This window comes from Xenopus laevis, chromosome 3S (assembly GCF_017654675.1).
Source record: "Xenopus laevis strain J_2021 chromosome 3S, Xenopus_laevis_v10.1, whole genome shotgun sequence".
Classification (NCBI taxonomy): Eukaryota; Metazoa; Chordata; class Amphibia; order Anura; family Pipidae; genus Xenopus; species Xenopus laevis.
In genome coordinates this window covers 56,185,329-56,210,995 of record NC_054376.1, presented here as the reverse complement: position 1 = coordinate 56,210,995, position 25,667 = coordinate 56,185,329, and the positions used below count along the sequence as shown (strand labels likewise).

Genomic DNA, 25,667 nt, shown 5'->3' with positions numbered 1-25,667 from the left:
AAGTTGTGAATATTCCACAGATACTGCTGAGAAATTTATCAACTTACTGTATCAACCAGATGTAGAAAATTATAACTGTTCAGATGCTCCTGGGTCACTGAGCTGCCAGACTAAAACGCCAAAGACAGGAACTTTAAACATCAATTTTGGGAAAATGGTAAAAAAATGGAAAGCAATTGAAAAAAGTCTTTGTTTATGGTGAACAATCTGAAAACAACTGAACTGAAAAAAAAAAAGTGTTTGGAAGGTGAACAACCCCTTTATTAAGACTACAGCGGAATTTTAGTTTTTTCCCCACATTTTTAAAAATATGCTCCATTGTGCTCCCTTGTTGCAGAGTTGAATTACCCTTTCCCAGTGGCATAACTACCGGCACCTGGGCCGTCCCCCCTCTGAACCACCGTAGACCACACCTCAGTGAACGAGGTAGAGAAAATGTGTGTTTCCAGGGATGGGGTGCACATCCTGCACCTGGGACCAGATTATGATAGTTACATTACTACCCTTTCCTCATTAAATAAAACAAGTAACATTTTCTGTTGTTGTCTTTTTATGCCACTACTGTGTAAAATTCTATGATACAATATAAGAAATGCCGAGTATATTTAGTCCATACATATGCAGATTCCCTGAGAAAATAAGCTAAGCAAACTAACCAAATCAAGCAAGCATACCCCTAAATATCATTTGTAATATAGTTAGTGCATTCATTGTCAGATCATTCAGGATGCAAGGTTATTATATAGTAGGACATTTGTTCCACACTTAATTTATCTGTACTGAATGCCAAATATAACAATGTTCTATTATAGCAAAGGTAGAAATCTATTCACACAAAGCATTTAAAACTTTCCTTGTAATTAAAGCCTGGGGTGCTGTTCTTTTTTCCTTGAAGGGAATTGATTTTTAGAAATTATACATTTACCTTCAAAACACGCTAGATACACTAAGTGAATATTCAACCTAAAAACAAAGTACAGGTATGGGATCTGTTATCCAGAATGCTTGGGACCTGGGGTTTTTACAGATAACTGATCTTTCTGTTATTTGGATCTTCGTGTGAACATTATATTTACCCAATAAGCTTGTCTTGCTTCAAATAAGGATTAAAAAGATCTAAGTTTGGATCAAGTACAAGGTGTGATTTTATTATTACAGAAAAAAAAGAAAACCATTGTTAAAAATGTCTTCCTGTAATTTGGAGCTTTTTGGATAACGGATCCCACATCTGTACAACCAATCAAAGGTGCCATGAGAAAAACACACAGGTTTTTTTTTTTTTGCATTTTGATCAACATATTGTATATGGTACAAAATGCCTCCTATTAAGTACACAGTGCAATGGTCCATTATTTATTTGCCCTCTGTTGTCAGGGTCACATTTAGGCTCACACACAATTCACAATAAAGGGGGAAAGCTAACAATTTACAGATACATGGCAGAAGAAAGCCAATGTTGGGGTTAACACACCTTGTGGCACAACCCATCATCCTAAAACAGGGACCTGTGTTTTATATACTGTACAGGCTTTTGTTTTAGGTGCCAATATGTGCCACCTAATCATACATGTTCAGGAGTAGATTATAGAGGCATCAGTTAAAATGAAAATCAGTATTAGCCAGCTAGCTTCCCACTCACTCAGTCAAGCAATGAATAATAGCTGTCATATAATTAAATAAGTCAATGGCCTCTATCAATCCTCATTGTAGCATACACAGGACTGACTCCTTTAGGGCAGGGGCACAGGGGCAGATTTGGAGAGATTTAGCCGCCTGGTGACTACTCGCCTCTTCTTCGGGCGTCAATCTTCCCGAACTGCCTTCCACCTGCTAAAATGAAAAATCGTCTGCGGCAATGCACTTGCGGCGCTTTGATTTCCGAGGTCGCCTGAAGTTTCCTCATGAGGCAACTTGGGGTGAATTTGGAAATTGAAGCACCGCGAGTGCCATTGCACTGGCGTTTTCTCATTATAGTAGGGAGAAGGCAGTTCGGGAAGATTGATGCCCGAAGAAGGGGCGATTAGTCACCAGGTGACTAAATCTCCCCGAATCTGCCCCTGCCCTTAAGGGTCAGGGCACACAGGCCGATTTGGGGAGATTAGTTGCCCAGCGACAAATCTCCTCTTCTTCAGGGTGACTAATCTCTTTTAACTGCCTCCCCTGACTTCCCGAAGCTAAACAGTAAATAACCGGCGGGATGGCACTATTCATTTTCCGAAGTTGCCTGAAGTTACCACGTGAGGCAACTTCAGGCGGCTTTGGCAAACAAAACGAGTGCCATCCCGCCGGCAATTTACATTTGGACTTTAGTCTCCCTGAAGAAGAGGAGATTTGTCGCTGGGTGACTAATCTCCCTGAATCTGTCTGTGTGCCCTGACCCTAAAAGAAAAAAATCCATATACAGTGCTTATGTGCATCAATATTTGGTTCTGATGCTGCCATTCAACAAAAAAAGCTCAGCAGGTAATGAGGGGGGGGGGGGGTTTCACTAAAATAAACACACTGGGGGTCATTTATAAACAGTGGGCAAATTTGCACCTGGACAGTAACCCATGGCAACCAATCAGATGATTGCTTTCAGTGGTAAACCAGCAGCTACCTGAAAAAAAGCTAATCATTGATTGGTTGCTATAGGTTACTGCCCAGGTGCAAATTTGCCTGTTTATAAATCAGCCCTACTGTCGCTAAATGCACAGAAACTCTTGTAAATCAGGGAAATAACTGAATGGATTTATTTCAGCTGAATAAGGTGTGTAGATTATTATGGGCAGAATCTTTGTCTCTCTAACTACTAACTGTAGGGGTTATATATATATTCATACCTGCCCAGTTTGCTTGACAGTGAGACATTGTTACATATGCAAGGACAATATTCCATGAGGACCCCAGTATAGTGAATGAATAAAAGATGCAAAAATACATCTCCAGTAGTTAAAGGCAATTGTAGAACAACCAGCCATTCCGTATCATACGCTTGCCCTGTTACAGATCACATGGACTGAGGAATCGATGGCTCAGCTGGAACATACCAGGCTGACACTATAGCAGGACAGGTATTACTGCAAGATTCCAGCTGAGCTGACTGGAGAACATAATAAAGAGAGTGGATACAGTGACACAGATGCCTGTCCTGAGCTTAGCAACCAATTTACTGTCAGAAGTGAGAAGCAAGAGAAGAGAGAACACAGGACCTTAGTGTAAATAGTGTAAGTCACCTCCTGGCTGTCACTGGCTTTATAGAGGAAAGGGCAGCAGACAGAAGAGTGGGACAGCCCTAGCAAGTACCAGCAAGCTTACTATATCCCAACAGGTGCAAATAATTGCAGCTGATACTGTACCTGTGTGTGTCCAAAGGAAAACTCAGTGCAATGTTCTGCAGAGCAACAGGTGAGACCTGACACTGCCCTTCCCCCATACCAGAGGTGCAGCCAATCTAACAGGGGCCATTGTTAGTCCATGCAGGTGTGCCAGGGGCAGATTGACAAAGAGTCGTGTTGGGAATGCTGGGAAGTGTAGTTCCTGCACAAGTGTAAAGCCACAGGTTGGAGGAAGCTACTACAGAATGACAAGATTTAAACATAATGTCCCTATGTAACATTTGTGTAGGCAATGCCCCTTCTGGCAAGTCTAGAGGAAAGGAGGTCACTAAATAGAGGAGGCCACTAAATAAAGCAGCTGATGTCGGTACTTACCGAAAAGCCTGCCCAGAAGGGGCACGAGTGTCTGACTCTGGCCGAGGTGGTGAGGGCAAGAGCCGCAAAACTGACAGCCACGATGAGACATCCCAGTACCATCTGCGAGACCCCGAGAGACAACATGATCCTGGAGCGGCTCCGGTACTCCCTGAGACGGGACAGAGCCGCGGGGCTTAGGGAGCGAGTCCCTGGGAGGGCACTTAGGGGCATCATGGGCAGAGACACAGGCACAAAGCCCACGGTGCGGCTCGAGCGAGGATTATTATGGAACCCACGAGTAGTTCGGGGAATAAGCCAGACTACCAGCAGTATCCGAAATGAATGAAGCCCAATAATTGCTACACTGATGCGGGTTTCATGTCCGGGATGTGACAGAGCAGCAGAACCGTAACCCTGAGGTTTATTCGCACATTTCCCAGCGACAGTAGCGCATTGGGCAGTCAGCCCGCGACACATGAGCCGTGTGACACCCCGGGGGGATCAGGGGAGAATCCGGAGCATCAGCCTCTTCAGTTGGGGGCAAAGTGCACGGACAGGTGCCCCGGGGTCGGACTTTCCTCCCCAGGAGCTGATGACAGGGACCGAGTAAATGACAGAAGGAGCAGCAGGAGAATTCAGTAGCCGGAGGGAAAGTGCCAGTGATGGGCAGAGCGAGGGCACCTACAGGCTAAACACATGATCGTGCGTCTCTCCAGCGTTACTTGTCCTGACCCAGGTGCTACGGATCCTCCTCCCTCTCCGGCAAAGGACGCAGCTGATCGCACTTCCACCTAATCTTCAGCAGCAGAAGCAGCGAGTCCTCTACCTGCCACACACGTGCCCCTCGCCGTTGTCTTACTACACGGGGTCGCACGGGACTCAAGGGCAAGTTGGTGATTGATCAGCGCCATGCTGTGCCGGTGGCATGACACAGTGCCAGGGAGCCGAGGGTGAGTGTCAGTCTCACTCTCACAGTGTCATGAAGTCACTTGCAAACAAACACGGGGCGGAGAAACAGGACAGGGAGAGACACGGGGAGTCGCCGGGGAATAGTGGCAAATTATCAGCTGTGAGCTGCTCCTCGTACATCACTTCTGCCTCCCCCAGTGATCACATGAGCCTCTTCTGCTAATCACTTGCATTGTCTTCTATTAACCCATTCCTTCCCACAACCACTGCTCCAGTCCCGTTATTGCTGCTGGCGGCCCTGGTGCATCCCTATTACACCCTACTACACCCCTACTTCACACATACTACACACCTACTACACACCTACTACACACCTACTACACCCCTACTACACACCTACTACACCCCTACTACACACATACTACACCCAGGGCCGCCATTAGAAATCACGGGCCCGTACAACAAAATTTTTAGGGCCCCCTGGGCCCCGCCCACACTGACGACCAAGCTCCGCCCCATATCCCGCCCACATCGCAGTTAAAAGACCACACAGACATCAGCGCTAAAAAAGTAACCCCCCCCCCACACAAGTTGTAAAAAGCTATTGATGGTCAGGGCCCCCTTATAAAAAAAATTGGGGCCCCAAAAAAAAAAAATGTAAAAAAAACTAAAAAATAAACAAACATTGGTGGCAGGGGCCCCCTTCTAAGTTAAAAACATTGGTGGCAGGGGCCCCCTGTTAAAAAAAACTTGGGGCCCCAACAAAAAAAAATGTAAAAAAAACTAAAAAATAAACAAACATTGGTGGCAGGGGCCCCCTTCTAAGTTAAAAACAAATTGGGGCCCCAAAAAAAAATTTGAAAAAAAATTAATTTTTTTTTGAAAAAAAAAAAAACCATTGGCGGCAGAGGCCCCCTTATAAGTTAAAAACAAATTGGGGCCCCAAAAAAAAATTTGAAAAAAAAATTTTTTTGAAAAAAAAAAAAATGGTGGCAGGGGCCCCCTTACAAGTTAAAAACAAATTGGGGCCCCAAAAAAAATTTAAAAAAAAATAATTTTTTTTTGAAAAAAAAAAAAAACTGGTGGCAGGGGCCCCCTTACAAGTTAAAAAAATTTGGGGCCACCAAAAAGAAAATTTATTTTTTTTTTAAAAAAAAAACCCAAAAAAAAACAATGGTGGCAAGGGGCCCCTTACGAGTTAAAAAAAAAATTGGGGCCCCAAAAACAAAAGTTTTAAAAAAAAGATTGGTGGCAGGGGCCTATAGAATATTAAAATAATACATTGGTGGCCAGGGGATTAAAAAAAAAAAACACAAACTGGTGTTCAGTAGAATTGAACTCATGGCTTCAGTACTTCAACTTCGCCTCCTTTCGTGACTTCGGGTCTTTTCACCGCTTCAGGACTTCGGCTTCGGCTGTTTTCGTGACTTCGGGTCTTTGCGCTGCTTCAGGACTTCGGCTTCGGCTGTTTTCGTGACTTCGGGTCTTTTCACCGCTTCAGGACTTCGGCTTCGGCTGTTTTCGTGACTTCGGGTCTTTGCGCTGCTTCAGGACTTCGGCTTCGGCTGTTTTCGTGACTTCGGGTCTTTTCGGCGCTTCGTGACTTCGGGACTTCGGCTTTTTCCGTGACTTCGGGTCTTTTCGTCGCATCGGCTTCGGCTTTTCGGCACTTCCGCATTCGGCACTGAAGAGGCAAGACGTACGGCTCGGGCGCTCGTAAGGGGGGCCCGGATCTTCAAAAAAATGCAGCGCTGCCGGGCCCCCCTTCATGCCCGGGCCCGGTACGCTTGTCCCCCCTGTCCCCCCCTGATGGCGGCCCTGACTACACCCCTACTACACACATTCTACACCCCTACTACACCCCTGCTACACACCTACAACACACCTACTACACCCTTACTACAGTCTCACCCCATTTACTGCGAGCCTCATCCCTCAACCAAGTCCCCTACAGAGCAGCTGTGAAACCCTCTTTTGTCCATGTAAAGATGCCTGTGGAAAAGCACAATATCCTTAGCCATAGAATGATGAATCTTTGGAGAGTGTTGCATGAAAGGTTTCTGATCCAGAGCCATTGATTTGCTTCCAGTGCCCTGATTTTACCTGCTGGGAAAATGCCACATTCTCTAGATCTGGGCACTCAGTGTACAACCCTTATGTGTATCCTTATAGCCCAGCTTTCTACTATTCCTCTAGGATTCTGTATAGCATCCAACCCATCAATCCTCTTATAATTCCCTATAGCAAGGAAACTATTATTCCTGTATTGTTCCTTATAGCAAATAATCCCATTCCTCTTCTGTAGTTCCCTGTAGCAAGGAATTCCATCACTTTTCTAGCAGCACCGGTTCCTGTGTTCAAAGCAGATTTGTACTTAAGGGCTCTTACAGATAAGCATTTTTACCTGCCCTTCCTTGCGTTCCGTTTTTCTGCGTTCAGCCGCAGGGGAGCGCAGGAATAGACGCATTACATTTTTTCCAATGGGGCTGTACTCACACAGCAAACCGGCAAAAAATGCGAACAGTTCGCGAACTGTTCGCGAACTTCGAACATCCGAAAATCGTTCGATTCGAACGATCGTAGGATTTTTAATCGTTCGATCTAACGATTTTCGTTCGAATCGAACGAAAATCGTTCGATTTTAGCGATCGAATGGTCGAACGATTTTGACGCGAACGCCTATTGGCGAACGTCGCGCGACGTTCGCGAACTTGCGGCGGATGCGAACAGCCGATGTTCGCGCGAACAAGTTCGCCGCAGAACAGTTCGCTACATTATCCAGGTGCTGATCAGGTTTGGAAGACCCAGATCCAGAAGTTACTATCCATGGGCTACTTGTTCCACTGGAGATTTCCACTACACTGGGGTGTGTGTTATCTAATGATTTGTATTTTGGGAGCCTCTGTTTGCTATAGGGTGCTGTTAGCCTGTAACATAGTGAGTTAGGTTGAAAATAGAAACACGTCCATAGAGTTCAATCTTATATATATATATATATATATATATATATATATATATATATATATATATATATATATATATATATATATATATCCTACCTAACAGCTAGCAAGAAGGACCATGATGTAGTAGTATTCTGCATGCATACATGACACTGAGTGTTATATTTAATATCCGTGTACACTTGCTTTAGCTTTATAAATATCAGTTACATTATAGCCAGCCTGTGTGCTGCCTTTCATAATAGTTTTATAGAACTGCTATTTTTGTTGTGGTTGTTATTATTGGCCCTTAGGTAAACAATGGATCTCAATGAGGAATGCATATAAGCTTTACCTACTCAGATCCATAAAAGTCCCCATTAACCTATCAGTAGTTCTCACTCTGTGTTTAGACTATTCTATGTTTCTATCAGTCTCATCTGATATTTGTGGATACAGTCTCTTTATCTCTTGAGTTTTTTTATTTATATTAACCTTGTGCAGTGAATCTATTTAAGCTTTGACAGAACAAACAGTATGGCAGCTCCAACACGTACAAGAAAATCACCTTATGAAAGATAAATGAAGATTGCTGAAAATGTATAGCTAAACGAAACAAACAACTCATAAGTTAAGTAAGTGTCCTCCTTTAATTGTATACACAAGATATCCCCTGTGGTTATGATATAACAGATGTCATCTCGAAATTCAATTCTTTACCACAGCATTCAAGATAGAAAATGTATATATACAGAATATATTTCTAATTCAGTTTCTCTCTTTTTTTTTTTTTAAGCAGACCACAGCCGAGTTCACAAAATTATTATGAATAATTTTGTTTAGTTTAATCAGTTTTACACCATCCTGCTTCTGAAAATTAACAAATGATAAAACAGTGTTGTGTAATATATTATATTCCTTCTATGAAGTTGGCCATCCTGCTGCACCATAGCCACATCGGACCAGCAGGCTTTGCTGTGTGGAGATCATGAGACTGATTAGATGCAGCTAAAGGGATTGAAGGCTTCAGCATTAAACCCAATTATTTGTGGATGTCATTGTTCTATTTAAGAGAAGCTAGAGCTAATTAGAATTATGCATGATTCATATAAACCATTCCTTTATGTAATGTTTTCACTCAAGCACTTAACCCCTTGGCTGTCAAGGCAGACTGATATATATATATTGGATACATGTGTGTAGATATATGTGTGTGTGTGTGTGTGTGTGACCCTGCCTAGAAGATTTGCTTACAGGGCACAAAACACTATAGTAAGTGCTATTCATGATATTGTCAAGTATATTGTATACTATATAATATAATATCATCAAGTATTAAGATCCAAAACCTCTAGTAAATAGGCGATGTGGGAAATAGTAAGTTCTGTAAATGGGACCTAGAACCACATAATGGCATATTACATTCCCTGAGACAACTGTAGTAGAAATGACAACCAATATTTGGTGATGTAAATTTAAACACACCAAATATAGTTATTGTGGGTTGAAAAAAAGACCAAATTCCAATAGGTTCAATCCCTCCAAACAAACCAACCAATGCCCATATATACACATATCTTTACAGACCTATCGATACACTTACATCTATAAATGATATATGCCAATATTTATAATAACAAACTGCACCTCTTGAGATCACAATAGCCTAGGATAAAATGCTTGTTCAAGAAATCATTCAATCTGCTATCACATCTTCTCCCGGCAGTGCATTCATCAACCTCACTGCCCTCACTGTGAAGAATTACCTATGTTGCGATGTTGCGTCAACTGAAATTTCTGTTTATCAAGTCTGAAGGAGTCACTTCAGGTTCAGTGATCTTTTTTTATGGGAAAAAAGATCCTCCCATTGTCTGTCTATAATACCGTCTAAAGTAAAGCTATGACAGTCTACCCTCATAGTTTAAATCTCCCATCCCTTTTACCAGTTGGTTGCACATTTCTGAATTTTCTCCAGCTCACTAATATCCTTCTTATGAACTGGAGCCCCAAACTGCACAGCATATGCAAGGTGAAGCCTTACCAGGAATCTATAAAGAGGCAGACATTTACTTGCTTTTGTAGCCACATAATAAGACTACCAAGAGTTATACAGCTTTTCTCCACAAAAATCCCTAGATCCTTCTTGGTTAAGAATACCACAAATACACTTATGAGGTTATTTACTAAACTCCGAATGCAAAAATCCCAAAGAATTTTTTTTGATATAAAGACTTTTAAAAAAATCATGAATTTTTCGGAATTTATTAAACCCCCAGGATGGAAAAGTCAGAATTAGAAAATCCGGCATCTCAGACCTGTCGAGGTTGCATATAAGTCAATGAGAGAAGTCCCAATGATTTTTTGATGTGTGCTGTGTTACGTGCAATATGCCGAAGTTTTCAGGCAAAAAAGAAATCAGAGTTTTTGGGTGAAAAATCCTAAAAAAATCTGTGTTAATCAATTTTTTTTCCCGCAAAGTAAATTTTCGGCAAAATGTAATATTAAATAAGCGTAAATAACCCGAGTTCACTCTCCTGCCATCTGGGAAAAGGTACCAAAGCATTAGGGCCCTCACTACCAGACTGTGTAACAGTTTCTTCCCCCAAAGCCATAAGGCTCCTGAATACTTAGGGACCGGACAGACGGACAGATCTCTCACACACACTCCATCTGACCTTACTATATACCACAACGTTACACAGCCACTGTACACCATTGTATAAATAAATAGCCATTGGATAAAGTTGTTCCCTATGAGCACATCTGCACTTTATCATGTTCTTTAGCATGTTCTTGCTACTGTCATATCACAATGATACACCCATCATGTCTGACGTTTAGCCTTATTTACTTAACATATTACATCTGCTGAGTGTGCACTGTATTGTCCTGTCCCTGCACTGTGCTGACCTGTCTTGCAGGAGTTGCATATTTTTGCACTTTTTGTTTGTTGTCCGGTTCTTCTATGTTGTGTGTAGCACCATGGTCCTAGAGGAACGTTGTTTCGTTTCACTGTGTACTGTACAAACGTATATGGATGAAATGACAAGAAACTCACTCTTGACTCTTGGATTTGATCGGAGTTTGTAGCAGAAAATGTTGAGATAAAACCGGACTTTGATAAATAACATTTAGTGTATAACTTACATTTATGTCATTTCTCCTAAAGTGAATTACTTTGCATTTATCAACACTAAACCTCATTTGCTGGTTTGCTGCCGAGTTTTCCAATTTAGTCAAATCGCTCTGCAACATTCTGCATGGAACTTATAGTTCTGCCCAACTTAGTTGCAATCAAGAAAAATATAGTATTTACAATGCCTACCTCCAGGACATTAATATTCTTATCAAACTATAAGAATAAATATTTTATCAGAAAGTGGTATATATGGTACCACACAAATATTTATGACCAAGGTACTAGATATAGCTTTAGGGGTTACAGAGGATATGTCTGCATCTTGGTCTGGGATCCAAGGTGGATCCACTGGTAAAAAAAAAAAAAATCTTTATTTTACCAAAATAACATGTCCATGGTGGAGGTGCAAATTAGATAGATAAAGGAGGTAATACTAGTTGACAGTAAATACATGTGTTTGAGGTGTATTAGAATTGGATTATGAACAATAATTGTCACCATAGCCCATGAATCATTATCTTAGTGGTTCACAAATTTGCATCTGTGCAGGAGGCTCAGCTTTAAGGTCAGTTAGGGTGAGGATTGGGGACAATTGCCATTTGCTCTCCTAGATACACCTGAAAGCCCATCTTAAAGGTCATGTTTTAAATTGATACATTTAGGGGCATATTTATCAAGGGTCAAATTTAGAGTTCATGTGAGTTTATTTAAACTCCCATGAACTGGAAATATGACCAAAATTAGAGGAACTGCAATTGATGAAAAAACTCGAATCGAATTTGATTTTCAGGAAGGCTGCAAACAACTCCAAATTGATCCAAGGACGTCCCCCATAGGCTAAAACAGCAATTCGTCAGGTTTAAGATGGCGAATAGTCGAATATGAATTCTTAAAGCGCCAGAACATGATAAATGTCGAAAATCAAATTTGAATCGAATTTGAATCGAATCGAATGAACTATTCCCTAGTCGAATTTCACTTAAAAAAAATAGAATCCCTGTTTCATTAAAGGCAGCTGTTATACAGTTGTTGCTAATATTCCACAGATACTGCTGAGAAATGTATAAACTCATATAGCCACTAAATGTATCCAATTGTAGCAGTTCAGAATCTGTTCCTGGATTACTGAGCTGCCAGGCTGAAACAACAGAGAAAGGAACATTAAAATTTAAACTTCAATTTTGGAAAAACGATAAAAAATTAAAAATCAAAAGCAATTAAAAAAAGTCTTTATTATTGTTGAACAATTTTAAAAAAATTACTGGAAAAAGTGTTTAAAAGGTGAACAACACAAATAAGGTAAAAGATAGAATTGTCGCATGGTGTCGCAGCGTTGATCCAACACGACACGACTGTCGGATGCAGACGCTGCGCGTCGGATCAACGCTGCGACACCATGCGTCAATTCTATCTCTTACCTTATTTTTGTCGCATGGGACAAGTTGCAGCGCGTCGGATTGCGATAAAAAATCGCTCGTGGAGTCCTACCCTTGTTTGTAAAAACAATTGCTATTGAAAGTAGCATTTGATTAACTCCTGGTTGTTACTTTTAAAACAATGTTGCAAAAGTCTTAGCTCCCCAGCAAAGACAGGTCTGTTAATCAGCTGCTTTGTCTTACATTGTATCAACAGTCTGAGCCATCAGGGTAGAAAATAAAAAAGGGACAAACACTGCTTTCAATAGCAACATATACACAAATAACCTAAAAACCATAGAAAATGTGTAATGCATGTATATTGCCAAGTTGCTTAGAATTATGTTCCCTTTTATTAGTAATTCACTTTTTGAGTTTAAAGTCCCTTTAACCCAATATATGACAACTATTGATAAATCAATTGAAAGCTAATCATAGGTTATCAATGGCCAAAGTCTAAAAAACATAAATGCGAGCACCATCGACCACCCACTTGGCCTACAGGGCCCTTACTCACGGGCGTTTGAAGCTGTGCTCCCCTGTGTTCCGGTTTTATGCATTCAGCCGCAGGGGAGCGCAGGAGTAGATGCGAAGAATTCTTTTCAATGCAGCTGTACTCACATCGCGCCGAATGCAGGAAAAATGCAACATGCTGCATACCAACCTGCAGTCGGCGCTTACCTGCGTGTGTGTGAGTACAGCTGCATTGAAAAGAATTAATCGCATCTACTCCTGCGCTCTCCTGCAGCTGAACGCATAAAACGGAAGGCAGGGTATTGCAGCTTCAAACACCAGAGAGTAAGGGCCCTTAGGAGGAGACTCCAGTACTTATTGCCGACAGGTCTGATGTGTAGAGTTCTCTGAGTGTGCTTAAGCGAATGAGAGGGTGCTGCTAAGGGAATTGTTAAAAACATGAGAGTAATTGTAAAATATGGGGAATTTGGAAAACCAAAATCAGATTACAGAATGCTCCATGTTAGAACACATGGTTCTGCTTTATCCAGTAAACATGGAGCAGTGGTTAAATGATCATTGTTTACAGGATCTGTAATACTACAAGTACAGACCTGCTGGCAGTGAATGGGTTATTTTCTCTGTTGCCGTGCACATCATTAACAATTGCTACGGCCCTGTCTCATCTAATGATTTGCCTGCCCCTGATGATGACTACTGCCACACAAGAGATGCTCTGATTTGCTGGATAGAGTACACCATGGAGTATTGGGCTCCTTTTCTTCATCACTCAGACAGAGAGAGGCCACATGATTCTGGATAGGATGCAGTGTGGGGCCTGCTTACAATATACTGTGGAGGAGGGGATAGAATTGGAGAGAAATAGAGGTAGGCAGAGCCTCCTGTAGTGGAAGGAGAGATTTCCACATAACTCTGGCGAGCTGCAGGGAGAAAATGGGGGAGCAAAGCAATGAAAAGGAAGCTATTTATCCCACTGCTGCACCAGGGGTGTGATTGCAGCATCCATCATATGCAGGTGGAAATTAATTTTGACCTGTTTCTAGCTTAACGGCCTGAATATGGAGTGCATACTGTGTGGCACACCGGGTGAAGTACAGTGTCACCTATTGCATTATTGCAGAATATCACATTAGCTGGCACCTTATTAAACACAGTAATGTGGATTGCAGGTGGAACTCACTGACAAGCTATTGGTTGTGACATTTATACCAGGGCTGCAAGTTAATTTGATATGAGAGCCAATAAAGTATGAGTAAGATCCTATTTAAGCAGTGGTGTGGTGCGCATTACAATAAAGCATTATCCTTTTTAATAGGATCTTGGTGTAATCCCCCAATGAAACTGTATTATTGTAAGGGCACAAAGGGAGACCCGTCATATTTATTTTATTTATCCTTTCATGCCCAGCCCAAGGGGTGTAACTCACACATGGTAGCACTTCTCTACTGAATCAGTGTCGCTAGGCAGCTTTCCAGTACTATGGTTTTTTAATTGGATAAAAAGAACTAGTGCTAGTTGCAGCTGATTAACTGTATAACATATACATTTCTTTATAAATACATTTCTTAATAAAATATAAATGGAGCTGGGCTTTATTTCAGCTTAATATTTGTAAATATGGGAACAAATGTGATACAAATGTAAATTGTTGTCAAATACAAAATATCAGCGATTTTTTTTAAATAAAACATTGTTTATTGTTTCTCCTTCTGAAGAACCCTAATCCTAATATTCACAGTAACAGATATGGGTAAAGACATGCTCCGTTGGTTTAATAGCATGGATACAATCAATCTCTTTAGATCCCATTATTACAAGATATTGGAGCATGGTTTAAGAACCTTCTTCAGTTGCTAGTAGTCCAACTCACAAAGTCATGTTCCTATATCTTATACGGATGATGATATTTAATAAACTCAAAACAGCTGATTGCGGTTGTATTCATACAGTAGCTCTGAATTCTCAGGCTGTATCTGCGTTGATAAACCAGCACTTATGGATGCATTGTTGGCAGCAGAAACAGAGTAAATCAGAGTAAATTGTATTATTTGTAACATGTTTTAATGCTATGCTACATTGTATATGTAGAATAGAGCATATGACTACCTATGTTGTAAAAAGCATTTCTCTCTATTTAATGTATAGTTGCATCGCTCCTTTTAACCCACCTCAGCCTAATCTCTTTGGCCCCTCTGTTTCTAATGTTTTCATAATCCAAAACTGCAATAACTCATCCGTGATTTAAACCTACTTAATCTATTCCAGGTTCAACTGTATCGAACTCTACTTTTATTTCCAGAATAAAAAATCTAGTCTTTATTGCGATTTACCAGGTATTAAAGGACAATGGGGTGGCAATTTGTCAGGCACCTGCCAGTGACTCTAATCTCTTACCTCTTACACCAGTTGTGCACTAAATTCCCTACCTACACAGGCATTCTTTGCTCCTCTTTAGACTTGGTGCATACAGGGGTGCTGTTGCCATGAGGTGAGTTGAGAAACTCAACTTTGGTGCCTGCAGGCCCCAAGTTACCAGGGATGGCAAAAAGCTTCTCCTAGTAACTTTTTAGAGACTAATTTCTGGTTATTAAACTGGAAATTCGGCTCTTCTGCACTAGCAATGTGACCTCCAGGCCCACTCCTGCCAAGAATGTAAGCGCTGGGTAGCAAAGGGGGGGCGACATTGCAGGAGCCGCCTCAGACGACAAGGGTCAGAGAACCGCCCCGTGTGCATCCAAAGTATTAAACTGGTAAGGAAAGGTTTGTGCTACATTTGCACGAAGTCTAACTTTGAAAGCTTGGGTATCTAGGGGAAGATTACCTTGTATTGTGGTATCACGACAAAACAGAGCATGTCCATCTTGTCCTCTGTCTATAGGTCATATATGGAAAGCTCACCATGATTACCAAGAAAGCAATGTGTTTTTTCTTAAAGGAACATTTCAGTGTAAAATAAAAACTGGGTAAATAGACAGGCTGTGCAAAATAAAAAATGTTTCTAATATAGTTAGTTAGCAAAAAAATGTAATCTATAAATGCTGGAGTGACTGGATGCAGGCTCGGATTTGTGGAGAGGCCACCTAGGGTGGCTGGATTTTAGGGGGCGGCATACTGCCCAACCACACCCACATTGGTTCAGAAACTCCTGGGATGGGCAGAAGATACGATTATTTTTTACATTTCCTGTGTGACAATCCCCATTGCTCCGATCCCTGTAATGAAAACTGGAGCGAATAAAAGGGAGGGGATGAGGGATGATGAACGACAACTGACCTAGGGGCGCCCGTTATGTAAATCCGGCCCTGACTGGATGTCTAACAGAACACAACTTCCTGCTTTTCAGCTCTCTAACTCTGAGTTAGTCAGTGACTTGAAGGTGAGCCACATTGGAGATAACTGTTCAGTGAGTTTGCAATTGATCATTGTGGCCTCCCTGAAGTCACTGATTGGTTACTTACTGGCAAAGCAGGAGTTGGATTGTGGCCATTATGTAGACATCCAGTTAGTCGAACCTTTATAGATGAAATTTTTGGCTAAATAACTATATTAGAAACAATATATATACCTAGTTTTTATTTTTACACTGAACTGCTCATTTAAGAAAAATCAAATAGCTTTCTTGGTAATCATGAAGAGCTTTCCATAGACAGTCTATCGATAGAGGACAAGATGGACATGTTCCAGTAAAATTGTTGTCATGACATCACAATAAAAAATACACATTATTATAGCAATAAATCCACAGTTTAATGAGTGCTGGGATTTAAAGTGGAACTATGGCATATCAGATATCCTTTCTGATGCCCCAGGAATGTCCTAGTGGCTCAACATTTAAACAACTAAACTGCTTGTGAATCATATGTAACTTATAGCTAGGGTTACTTATACTGTAACTGCTCACCCCAAATCTCACCATACAATTATAATGGGTATTCCCAATGCAAAGTTAATATGGCAAATATCCCAACCTTAATAATGGTCTTGTTACTGGATGGAAGCAAATCCCGCCCATGGCCAGGAACTTCCTAGAACCATTGACCTGAGCTATGCAACTCCTCCAAGTTGAGCCACAGAAGGCAGAGTAGTTGGGGCCTAGTGAATCATATCAATGTTTTCCCCTTGTCTGAGTTGCTTGGCAACTGCCTATAATTCAGCTTATTGGTCCATGTGTGCTGCCATCGACGGGCTTCCCCGATCGATATCTGGCCAAGAGACGGCCAGATGTCAATCAGGCAGGGTAAAAAAATCCTGTCGGATCACGGCCACATCTGTGCGTTGATGCGTCCCGCGATCCGAACCCATATTGAATGCATTATGATCCCATCGTTGGGCCCTAGGGCCCACGATTGGATCAGCCTGATATTGCCCACCTCCGTGTGGGCATATCGGGGAGAGATCCGCTCATTTGGCAACATTGCCAAATAAGTGGATCTCTACGTCTATGGTCACCTTAAGGGGCTATTAAGACCTAACTCCTCCAACAACCTGTGTTAGATTATTACCCCTTCTGCTTTGTCCAAGCCATCCAAGTTACTGTCTTGAGTTCCAGTCCTGTAAGTTGGTTCCTTTCCTGCCCTTGTCTCCTTATTCTGACTCCCTGGTTTTGACCTTTGCCTGTTATATAGATCCCAAATTCATATTAACACCCTCGGCTTCTAAATCACATCTTAGACAGTCAGGTGTCTGAATACTTTTGACAATATAATGGACTTTAGGTTTAATGTAAACGTTAATGTAAATGATTTCTGAGACAAAACATTAACATTTTTGCTATATTATTAAAATCCATGCTCTTCACATCAACTGAAGATACTGTATACAATAGCCATTATTAGTATTAGGCTTTTTTTTTTCTTTTCATAACACTTCAGTGGAAAAAATACGCTAGCATCTCAAGTTTCTTTCTCAAGGTCCTTGCTCTGATTTTATTTCACTTAATGAATCCCATCCTTCCTGTAGATATTCACACAAATGTGCTTCACAGCTCACTGCCTTATACACTATATTTTTATTAAAAAACCTTTTTTTATAAATTGAATTTCCATTGTCTTTCTGATTAGATAGTTATAGAGAATGCAAGCAGAGCTTGAGATTTATAAAGTGCTCAAACAAATCTCCCCTATGTTCCTCTCTCATGAGTAATCCTAAGCCACAAGTTGTTTATGACACAGTAGACTTAACATACTACACCTGTATTCTGATGGCTTTCTTTTCCTCATAATAACCTCATTAAATTGCATTATCTATTCAACCGCCTTGCTCCTAAAAACATCACATATTCACCAAAGAAGAAAACGTTATTTTATTAATTCATTTTATAATCTTATATTAGCAGTATTTTATGCACCTTTTCTTATTTTGTATGCATCTTCTTATAACACAGTTACAGAACAGAAAACCAGGTAAAGTATAAATATAATTTACAATTTTAGAAGTTCTGATTTCAGAGAAGCAGAAAGTAACCAAGCTATTAAATTAAGCAGTGGAGAAAAAAAAGTGGGAAGTTATATTGTCATTTAGAGGCCAATGGGGAGACCACATCTTGAGTATTATATTCAGTGGTTTTTATCTTCAAAGCAACAGGCTACTAACTGTTACAATACAGAAAGCAGCTTAACATGAAGACTAAAATAGAATATGCCAGAAAAAAGTGTAAATTACCAAAAATTCAAATATAATAAAAAAGTAATATTTTAAAAGTAAATGATTTTTGAGAAGCAAGGGAGGATTAGTACTAGGATACATGGCTGAAATATAAAATTAAGTCATATTCATAAAGCATCAGCATAATACAGAATACATTTAAATTATAAATGATACAGGAGATATCTGCACAAAATTCACTCTGGAGATCCACGTCTAATCATCAAGTCATTCATTTATTCTGTACTTTACGACATGCTTTGAATACAACAATCCTTCATCGGGTACTTACCTGATTGTATCGGAAACGTCGTGCAGTACAGAATAAACGAATGACGTGATTATGAGACGTGGTTCTCCAAAGTGCAGGTTTGTAAAGGTTTGGTGGTTTGACCGTACCACTACTCTATTCGAAAAAATCCCAAAACAAGCTGGATATTGGGACCACAAGACCAGGTCTGCAATAAACCTACAGAAGGTATTTGTAGTGTAGCAGATGCTGCAGAAAGCTAAGATATGCCTTCCTTTTAATATATTCTATTTAGTTCAATATAGAGACCCAATCTATTTAAGTATAGATGACTGATTGACTCAGGAATTAGCTCAAAAACGTACTAGAACATGTGAAAGGTCTGGAATCTAATAGTAGTTACCCAAAGGTACTAAAATAACTTAGCTCAGTGCTTGCAAAACCACTATTTAATGTATCAGGATTCTATGATCTCTTCCAGAGTGCTCCATTTTCCCAAAGTGATAACCATAATACTATATATATACAATCCATGTAAATATAACATTTTGTATTTATAGATATCAAAAGTCTTATTTATTTACATACGTAAAAAAATGGAGCAATACTCATTGAGACACCTTGGAGATAATATATTCAGTGTCTAAATATCAAAATGTCCCTTTTGAACAATTAAACTATTTTTTTGGGTTCAGTTACCAACCCAATCCATAAAAAAGGTGGGGGGAATGTCTCTTTCCTAAATAATTTAGTGATGACTTCCAACGCTCTCCCGCGGAGTGTATTGTGGTTTCCCCTCATAAGTACAGTAAGTCTACATGTAATAATGTTAACTTCATACTGTATGTACTTGTACATGTTATACAATGTTTGATTCTTATGATTATTATACTATACAGGAGCACATCTATTAAAATTTGGGATTCGGCCACAGAAAACTTCACCCACTTTTTATCCATTCCTATGGTATTTTTAGACATGGAAAGGGGTAAAAGTTGAGTTCACCATTTCTACAATTCTAATGATCCCATAGGAATGACTAAAAAGGGGGTGAGTTTTTTTGTGATAAATTTATCACACATTTTGTTAAATCTCTATTTTTAAAAGTAACACATCCTGACATTTCATTTATAGCATTCTGTTTCCCGTAAATTGAATATCTTACTATAAAAATGTTAGTGAATCTAAGTCAATACAATATCTATTAAATTCCTCTATCTGTTATATCCCATACAAAATGTTTTTTATAATAATTTTATCTAAATGTTTATTGTTGGAATATTTTTACTGTTAAAGTGGCCATCCGTTCAGACCGAGTCAGTATCTTATTGGCTGTATATAGGGCATGTTGATGAACCTGCCTGGCTGTTATCTTGTCAAATTAGCAAATCTGTAAATTTGTGGCCTGATAATAAACTATATGTGTACTTTTACATGTACAGGATATGCAATGTTTGATTTCTATGACTCTTCCACTAAAAGATTTCCCAGTTACTATATTCAACTAGTAAAGCATCTTGAACAGTTAGGGGGCAGATTTATCAAGGATCGAATTGAAAATTTGAATCCGAAAATTTGAATTTTGAGTTTTTTAGTGTAATTCCACTAGGGAATAGTCCAAATTTGATTTGAGTTTGAAATTCGAATTTTAAAATTTATCATGTACTGTCCCTTTAATAATTAAAATTCGACTATTCGCCATCTAAAACATGCCGAATTGGTGTTCTAGCCTATGGGGAAATTTAATTCGAATTGAGTTTGCATGTCAATCCTATTCACCCAAATTTAAGAAATTTGAATTTTGCTAAATTTCGATGGTTGTTTTTTTTTTTGACTATCCAGTTTATGGGAGTTTTTAGAAACTTTGATACAAAATTCAAGTTTTTTGCCTTTTAAAACTTGAACAATTTGAGGCTTGATAAATAGGCCCCTAAATGTGTATGCAAGGTATTATGCTATACAGTATATACTCATATCTCCATCATTTTGTTTAACTGGCAAAGGTTTGAGTTTGTGACCAAAACACTAATATCTTAAAAATAAAACACCACCTTTTTATATAACTGGTGAGTGGTGACTCTTCTACTGTTCATGAGTTGAACATGATGGACAGTTGCCTTTTTTCAACCAAATTATGGGTTGGACAACCCTTCTAGAGGTGATCATGTAAAATGAATGGCAGCTGCTGGAACACTAAGAAGGCTTTTTTATGAACAAAAAAACGCTTAGCACTTAGCAAACGTGATAATGAAATCTGTCCCATCACCTCAACATTAGACAGGTCTTTTATGCTTCAAACCCACTACTGTGCCACAAATTACACACAATCTGTGAACACTTCTATAATCACTTGAGATGTCGTCAAGACGTGACTGCAGCGAGAATGAAGCACTGTGGGTTATTTGGTATAAACCACGTAATAAAATGCACAAAATAGGTCACACCAGTACCACAGGAGCTATCTGTCACTGTTTTCAGTTAAAATGAGGTTGGACTGAGAAGGGCACAGTGTGAAATGTTTTATAGTGTTAGGGAAATGGGTCTCAGATTTGTATCAGACAGTGTCAACAGCAAACTATTAAACAACCAAACTATTTACCTTAGGACCTTATTCATTGAATAGATTTCCTCAGAAATAATTCAATCAGCCTCAAAGTATAATTTTCACTTAAATTGCTTCCTGTGTAAAACCAAATGCTGTTTTCCTTAACTAATTGTAATCTTTTCTTGTAATTATAGTTTTTTTCTCCTTCACTTTATCTATCAAAATAGAACAGTGGGGGTTAGGTTAGAGGAAATAACACATAAGTCCATTATCAAAATGGAAAGTTGTAGCAAAAAAATTGTGCAATTTATATATTGGTGCAAATAACATTAAATGGTTATGCAGGGAGGTATCTCAGAATTGGGTTATGTAATTACCTTTATCATTCAACTAATTTGAAAGATTTATGGTTTATGCACGCTAAAGAATATTAACATTATCATAAATCATCTCACACTTTCTACAGAATGGCTGCAATGTATGTGTCATACTGGGCCACATGTGGGTGGCTAGCAGGCAGTGCCACCATCAGGGGGAAACAGGGGGGACAAGTGTCCCAGGCCCGGGCATGAAGGAGGGCCCGGCAGTGCTGCACTTTTGAAAGAGCCAGGCCCCCCCTTGAGAGAGGCAAAGCTTTGCGCCCATTTTTGAAGTCCTGAACAGCTGAAATGTGGAAGTGCTGAAAAGACAAACAGCCGAAGTCCTGAAGCGGCGAAAAGACCTGAAGCCATGAAAACAGCCGAACTCCCGAAGCGGAGAAAAGACCCGAAGTCATGAAAACAGCCGAAATTGAAGTCCTGAAGTGGCGAAAAGACCCAAAGTCATGAAAGGAGGTGAAGTTGAAGTCCTGAAGCCACGAGTTCAATTCTACTGAACACCAATTTGTGTGGTTTTTTTTAATCCCCTGGCCATCAATGTATTATTTTAATATTCTATAGGACCCTGCCAACAATGATTTTTAAAAAATATTCTTTGGGGCCCCATATTTTTTTTACTTGTAAGGGGGGCCCTGGCACCAATGCTTTTTTTTTTTAACTTATAAGGGGGCCCTGACCATCAATAGCTTTTTATAAATTTTGTGTGATTTTTTTAGCGCTGATGTCTGTGTGGTCTTTTAACTGTGATGTGGAGTGGGCGGGATCTGGGGTGTGCTTGGGCGCCAGGGTGGGGCTTGGGCACCAGGGTGCCCGAAAATTTTGTTGTACGGGGCCCTGTGATTTCTAATGGTGGCCCTGCTAGCAGGACCCTTGGTGATGTATAACACAGATACAGTGGTTATTTAAGGTGCTGATACACAGGAAACGTTGTCACATAGAGAAAGATTCATTAACACAAATGCAGGCAATCCAGCTTGTAAAATGCAAAAGAATAACAGAAAGTCCTTTTACTGGGCCAGTGGTCAGAGGCAAACTGCAGACAAGAATGATCCAATAAACTGGCAGAAGGTCAGGACTGGCGGCAAACAAGGAATATTTAGTGAACAGGCTGAGGTCTGGGGCAGGCTGAAGACAGAAGCAAATTCCAATAACAAAGCAAGGTCAATACCAGGAAATCAAGAATCAGGCAGGGAACTGGAGCGGGGAACAAGGGCACAAAACGGAGAAACAGGCAGAACACAAGCAGGAACAGGGAATATATATATAAGGTCACCATAATAATCATGCTGGGAGGAAATGTTGCTACTTAATTTATACTTTGTTTGCTACAAATCATCGTTCTTGTATTTTGCAACATGTTTTGCTCTTTAATATAGTTTATACTGGCAGAAGTGCTGTGGTTAAAAATATTCTACAATATTCACAGGGAAGCCAATGCTTGCATGCCTTAAGGCTAAAAAGAGCAAGGGAAGAAGTAATTATCTCCATAAAATCATTTTAAAGAGGATCAAACTGTACAACCAGGCATGTTTCACTGGAGTCCAGTAAAAATGTATTAGACACGACTATTAATGTTACACTTCTCTCTTGTACAAATAAGTAGAAAAGGAATTGTTTTTGCACAATTATCTATAGTGGAATATACTATCTGAATGGAATGGTATCTAATGGCAACTTTATTCCCCATCAGATTATAAACTGTTTGACATATATGTTTTTGTGAAAGGCTGCTGCTTTTATATTACTAGCTGATTGTTGATCAAATGAAGTCTCAACTATTAGGTTCAGTAGATAACACAATTATAAATAGATAATAAACAGGAACTGCCCCTAAAACCCCTACCTGAAAAACTACAGTTATAAATATTTGGCTTTATTGAAATTGTCAACAATGTACACCAAGTGAACAACATTTTTTTTAATGTTTTTAGTGTTTTTTCGGATTCTGTAGTTAGTAGTCCATAAGTTCTCCTTTAAAGATTGGTGTAAACAAAACCACTAGGGTTACTTGAATACCACACATACATAAGAGTTGAGGGGGGAAATATTTAAATATGTATTACATTATTTTGCTTCTTCCAATGAAGCTGTGCATAAATGATCTTCAATCTTGGTGTTTGCTACACAAAATTTCCGATACAAATTGGTTGATTGGTTAATGGAGATGGTAAAAATGAGAATAATGAGAGCTATCATATTGTTTATATTGAATAAATATACACATACATAATGCAAGACATTGCTGCTGCTCAATTGCCATGCTAGGGTGCATAGCTGCAGTTGTACAAATTGAATGCACACAGCCAGACTTTGATACTGGTTTTAGAGAACTCAGTAGGTATGGGGAGGAGGAACATGCACATTAATTATACATTACATAGTAAGTTAGGTTGTAAAAAGACACAAGTCCATCAAGTTCATCCTTTTAAGTCTATATATAACCTGCCTAACTGCTAGTTGATCCAGAGGAAGACAAAAAAAAACCCATTTGAAGCCTCTCCAATTTGCCTCAGAGGGGGAAAAAATGTCCTCACTTGCTAAAAAGTCATCCAACCCCTTCTTAAAGCTATCTAATGTATTAGCCTGTACGACTGACTCAGGGAGAGAATTCCACATGTTCACAGCTGTCACTGTAAAAAAAAACCCTTTTAAATATTTAGACAGAACCTCCTTTCTTCTAATGTGTGCACATGTGTAGTTGGAAGGACCTACTGGTAAAGAAAGCATTAGAGAGATTATTATATGATCCCTTTATATATTTACAGAGTCGGACTGGGGGGCTCAGGGCCCATCGGAGCTGCTGTCTCAGGCTGCCCCTCCCAGCAGTGCTCGGGGTACCCTCCTGAGTGTCAGTGCCTGGCCCACGAGGCACACCTCCACGAACATACCGCAATAGACAAACCGCACATGCGAAATCAACGCGACGATTCGCAACGTTAACAATTTCCTTTTTGTGGCAGCTAGAGGGAGCAGGTCTGGGCCCATGAGGGCCGGGGCCCACTGGGTTTTTTTCTGGTGTCCCACCGGCCCAGTCCAACCCTGTTTATGCATACGGTTTTTTAAAGTGTATACAGGGTCAAAGGCGTAATTCAGAATACTTAGCCCCCCCTTTACCCACACCAGCCACCCTGTCCCACTGCACCAGTTTTAATAAATGTGGGAGACAGGGATCACAGCATGTGTCCAGAATTTTTAACTAATTTTGCAGATAAAACTATAATATCAATGAAAGAGGTGGTGGAGGTTCTAATTTGTTCAAGTCGAGGAAAGAGACCCCATAACTGATCAACTATCAGTGTAAGAGCTCGATACTGTAGTAGGTGATTTAGTAGGATGAGCTAGAGCAGGGGTGTCCAACCTGCAGCCCGAGGAAGCATGCGGCCCAGGATGGATATGAATGCAGCCCAGCTTGAACTTCCACCAATCCAGGAAATGCCATGTTGCAATGTCACGCACAGAGAACGTATGTACGCGGTCACTAATTGTGTGCATGTGTGCTTTAAATTTTACTTGGGGTGTGCGGTGTGTGGCTTCCTAGAGCAGGAAACGCAGTTAACAAGTGAGCATTTGGTTACTTACAAAGGCAGGTAAGCATTCTTCAGAAGCATCGCCCGCTGTGCTAGGGATATATGCAGCGCCTACATTTGTGAGCAACTGTTTTCAAGAATGAACACAATAAGGGGCACATTTACTTAGCTCGAGTGAAGGAATAGAATAAAAAAAACTTTGAATTTCGAAATGTATTATTTTGGCTACTTCGACCATCGAATTGGCTACTTCGACAATCGACTATGACTTCGAATTCGAATTGAACAAAAAATTGTTCGACTATTCGACCATTCGATAGTCGAAGTACTGTCTCTTTAAAAAAAACTTCGACCACCTACTTCGCCACCTAAAACCTACCGATCATCAATGTTAGCCTATGGGGAAGGTCCCCATAGGCTTTCCTAGCTTTTTTTGATCGAAGGAAAATCGTTCGATTGATGGATTAAAATTCTTCGAATTGTTCAATTCAAAAGATTTAATCGTTCGATCGAACGATTATTCCTTCGATAATTTCATCGAACGTATATCGATAAATCCTTCGACTTCGATATTCGAAGTCAAAGGATTTAACTTCGAGGGTCGAATATCGAGGGTTAATTAACCCTCAATATTCGACCATTAGTAAATGTGCCCCCAAGAGTAAAATTAGAACCAAATTATTTGATGAGCACCTTGAGAATTCACTGAGAATTGCAACTACTTCCATTCACACAGATATTGATACATTAGTTTCTCAAACACAATGTCAAA

At 40.0% G+C, this 25,667-nt stretch overlaps 1 protein-coding gene across 3 annotated transcripts in view; it reads right to left on the bottom strand.

Moving 5' to 3' along the window:
• fam189a1.S (family with sequence similarity 189 member A1 S homeolog) overlaps positions 1 to 5,082 on the bottom strand; it is a 333,221-nt gene extending 328,139 nt beyond the window's left edge. For 2 of the 3 annotated variants that reach the window (XM_018255499.2, XM_018255500.2), the window contains exon 1: positions 3,693 to 5,082. In XM_018255499.2, coding sequence (XP_018110988.1) covers positions 3,693 to 4,151 — 459 coding nt within the window. In that variant the 5' untranslated portion in view covers positions 4,152 to 5,082. Of the gene's footprint in view, positions 1 to 3,338; positions 3,498 to 3,692 lie in introns of those variants that run through there. The other variant, XM_041588328.1, reaches the window with a different exon arrangement.
• Between the last annotated feature and the right edge of the window lie 20,585 nt (positions 5,083 to 25,667).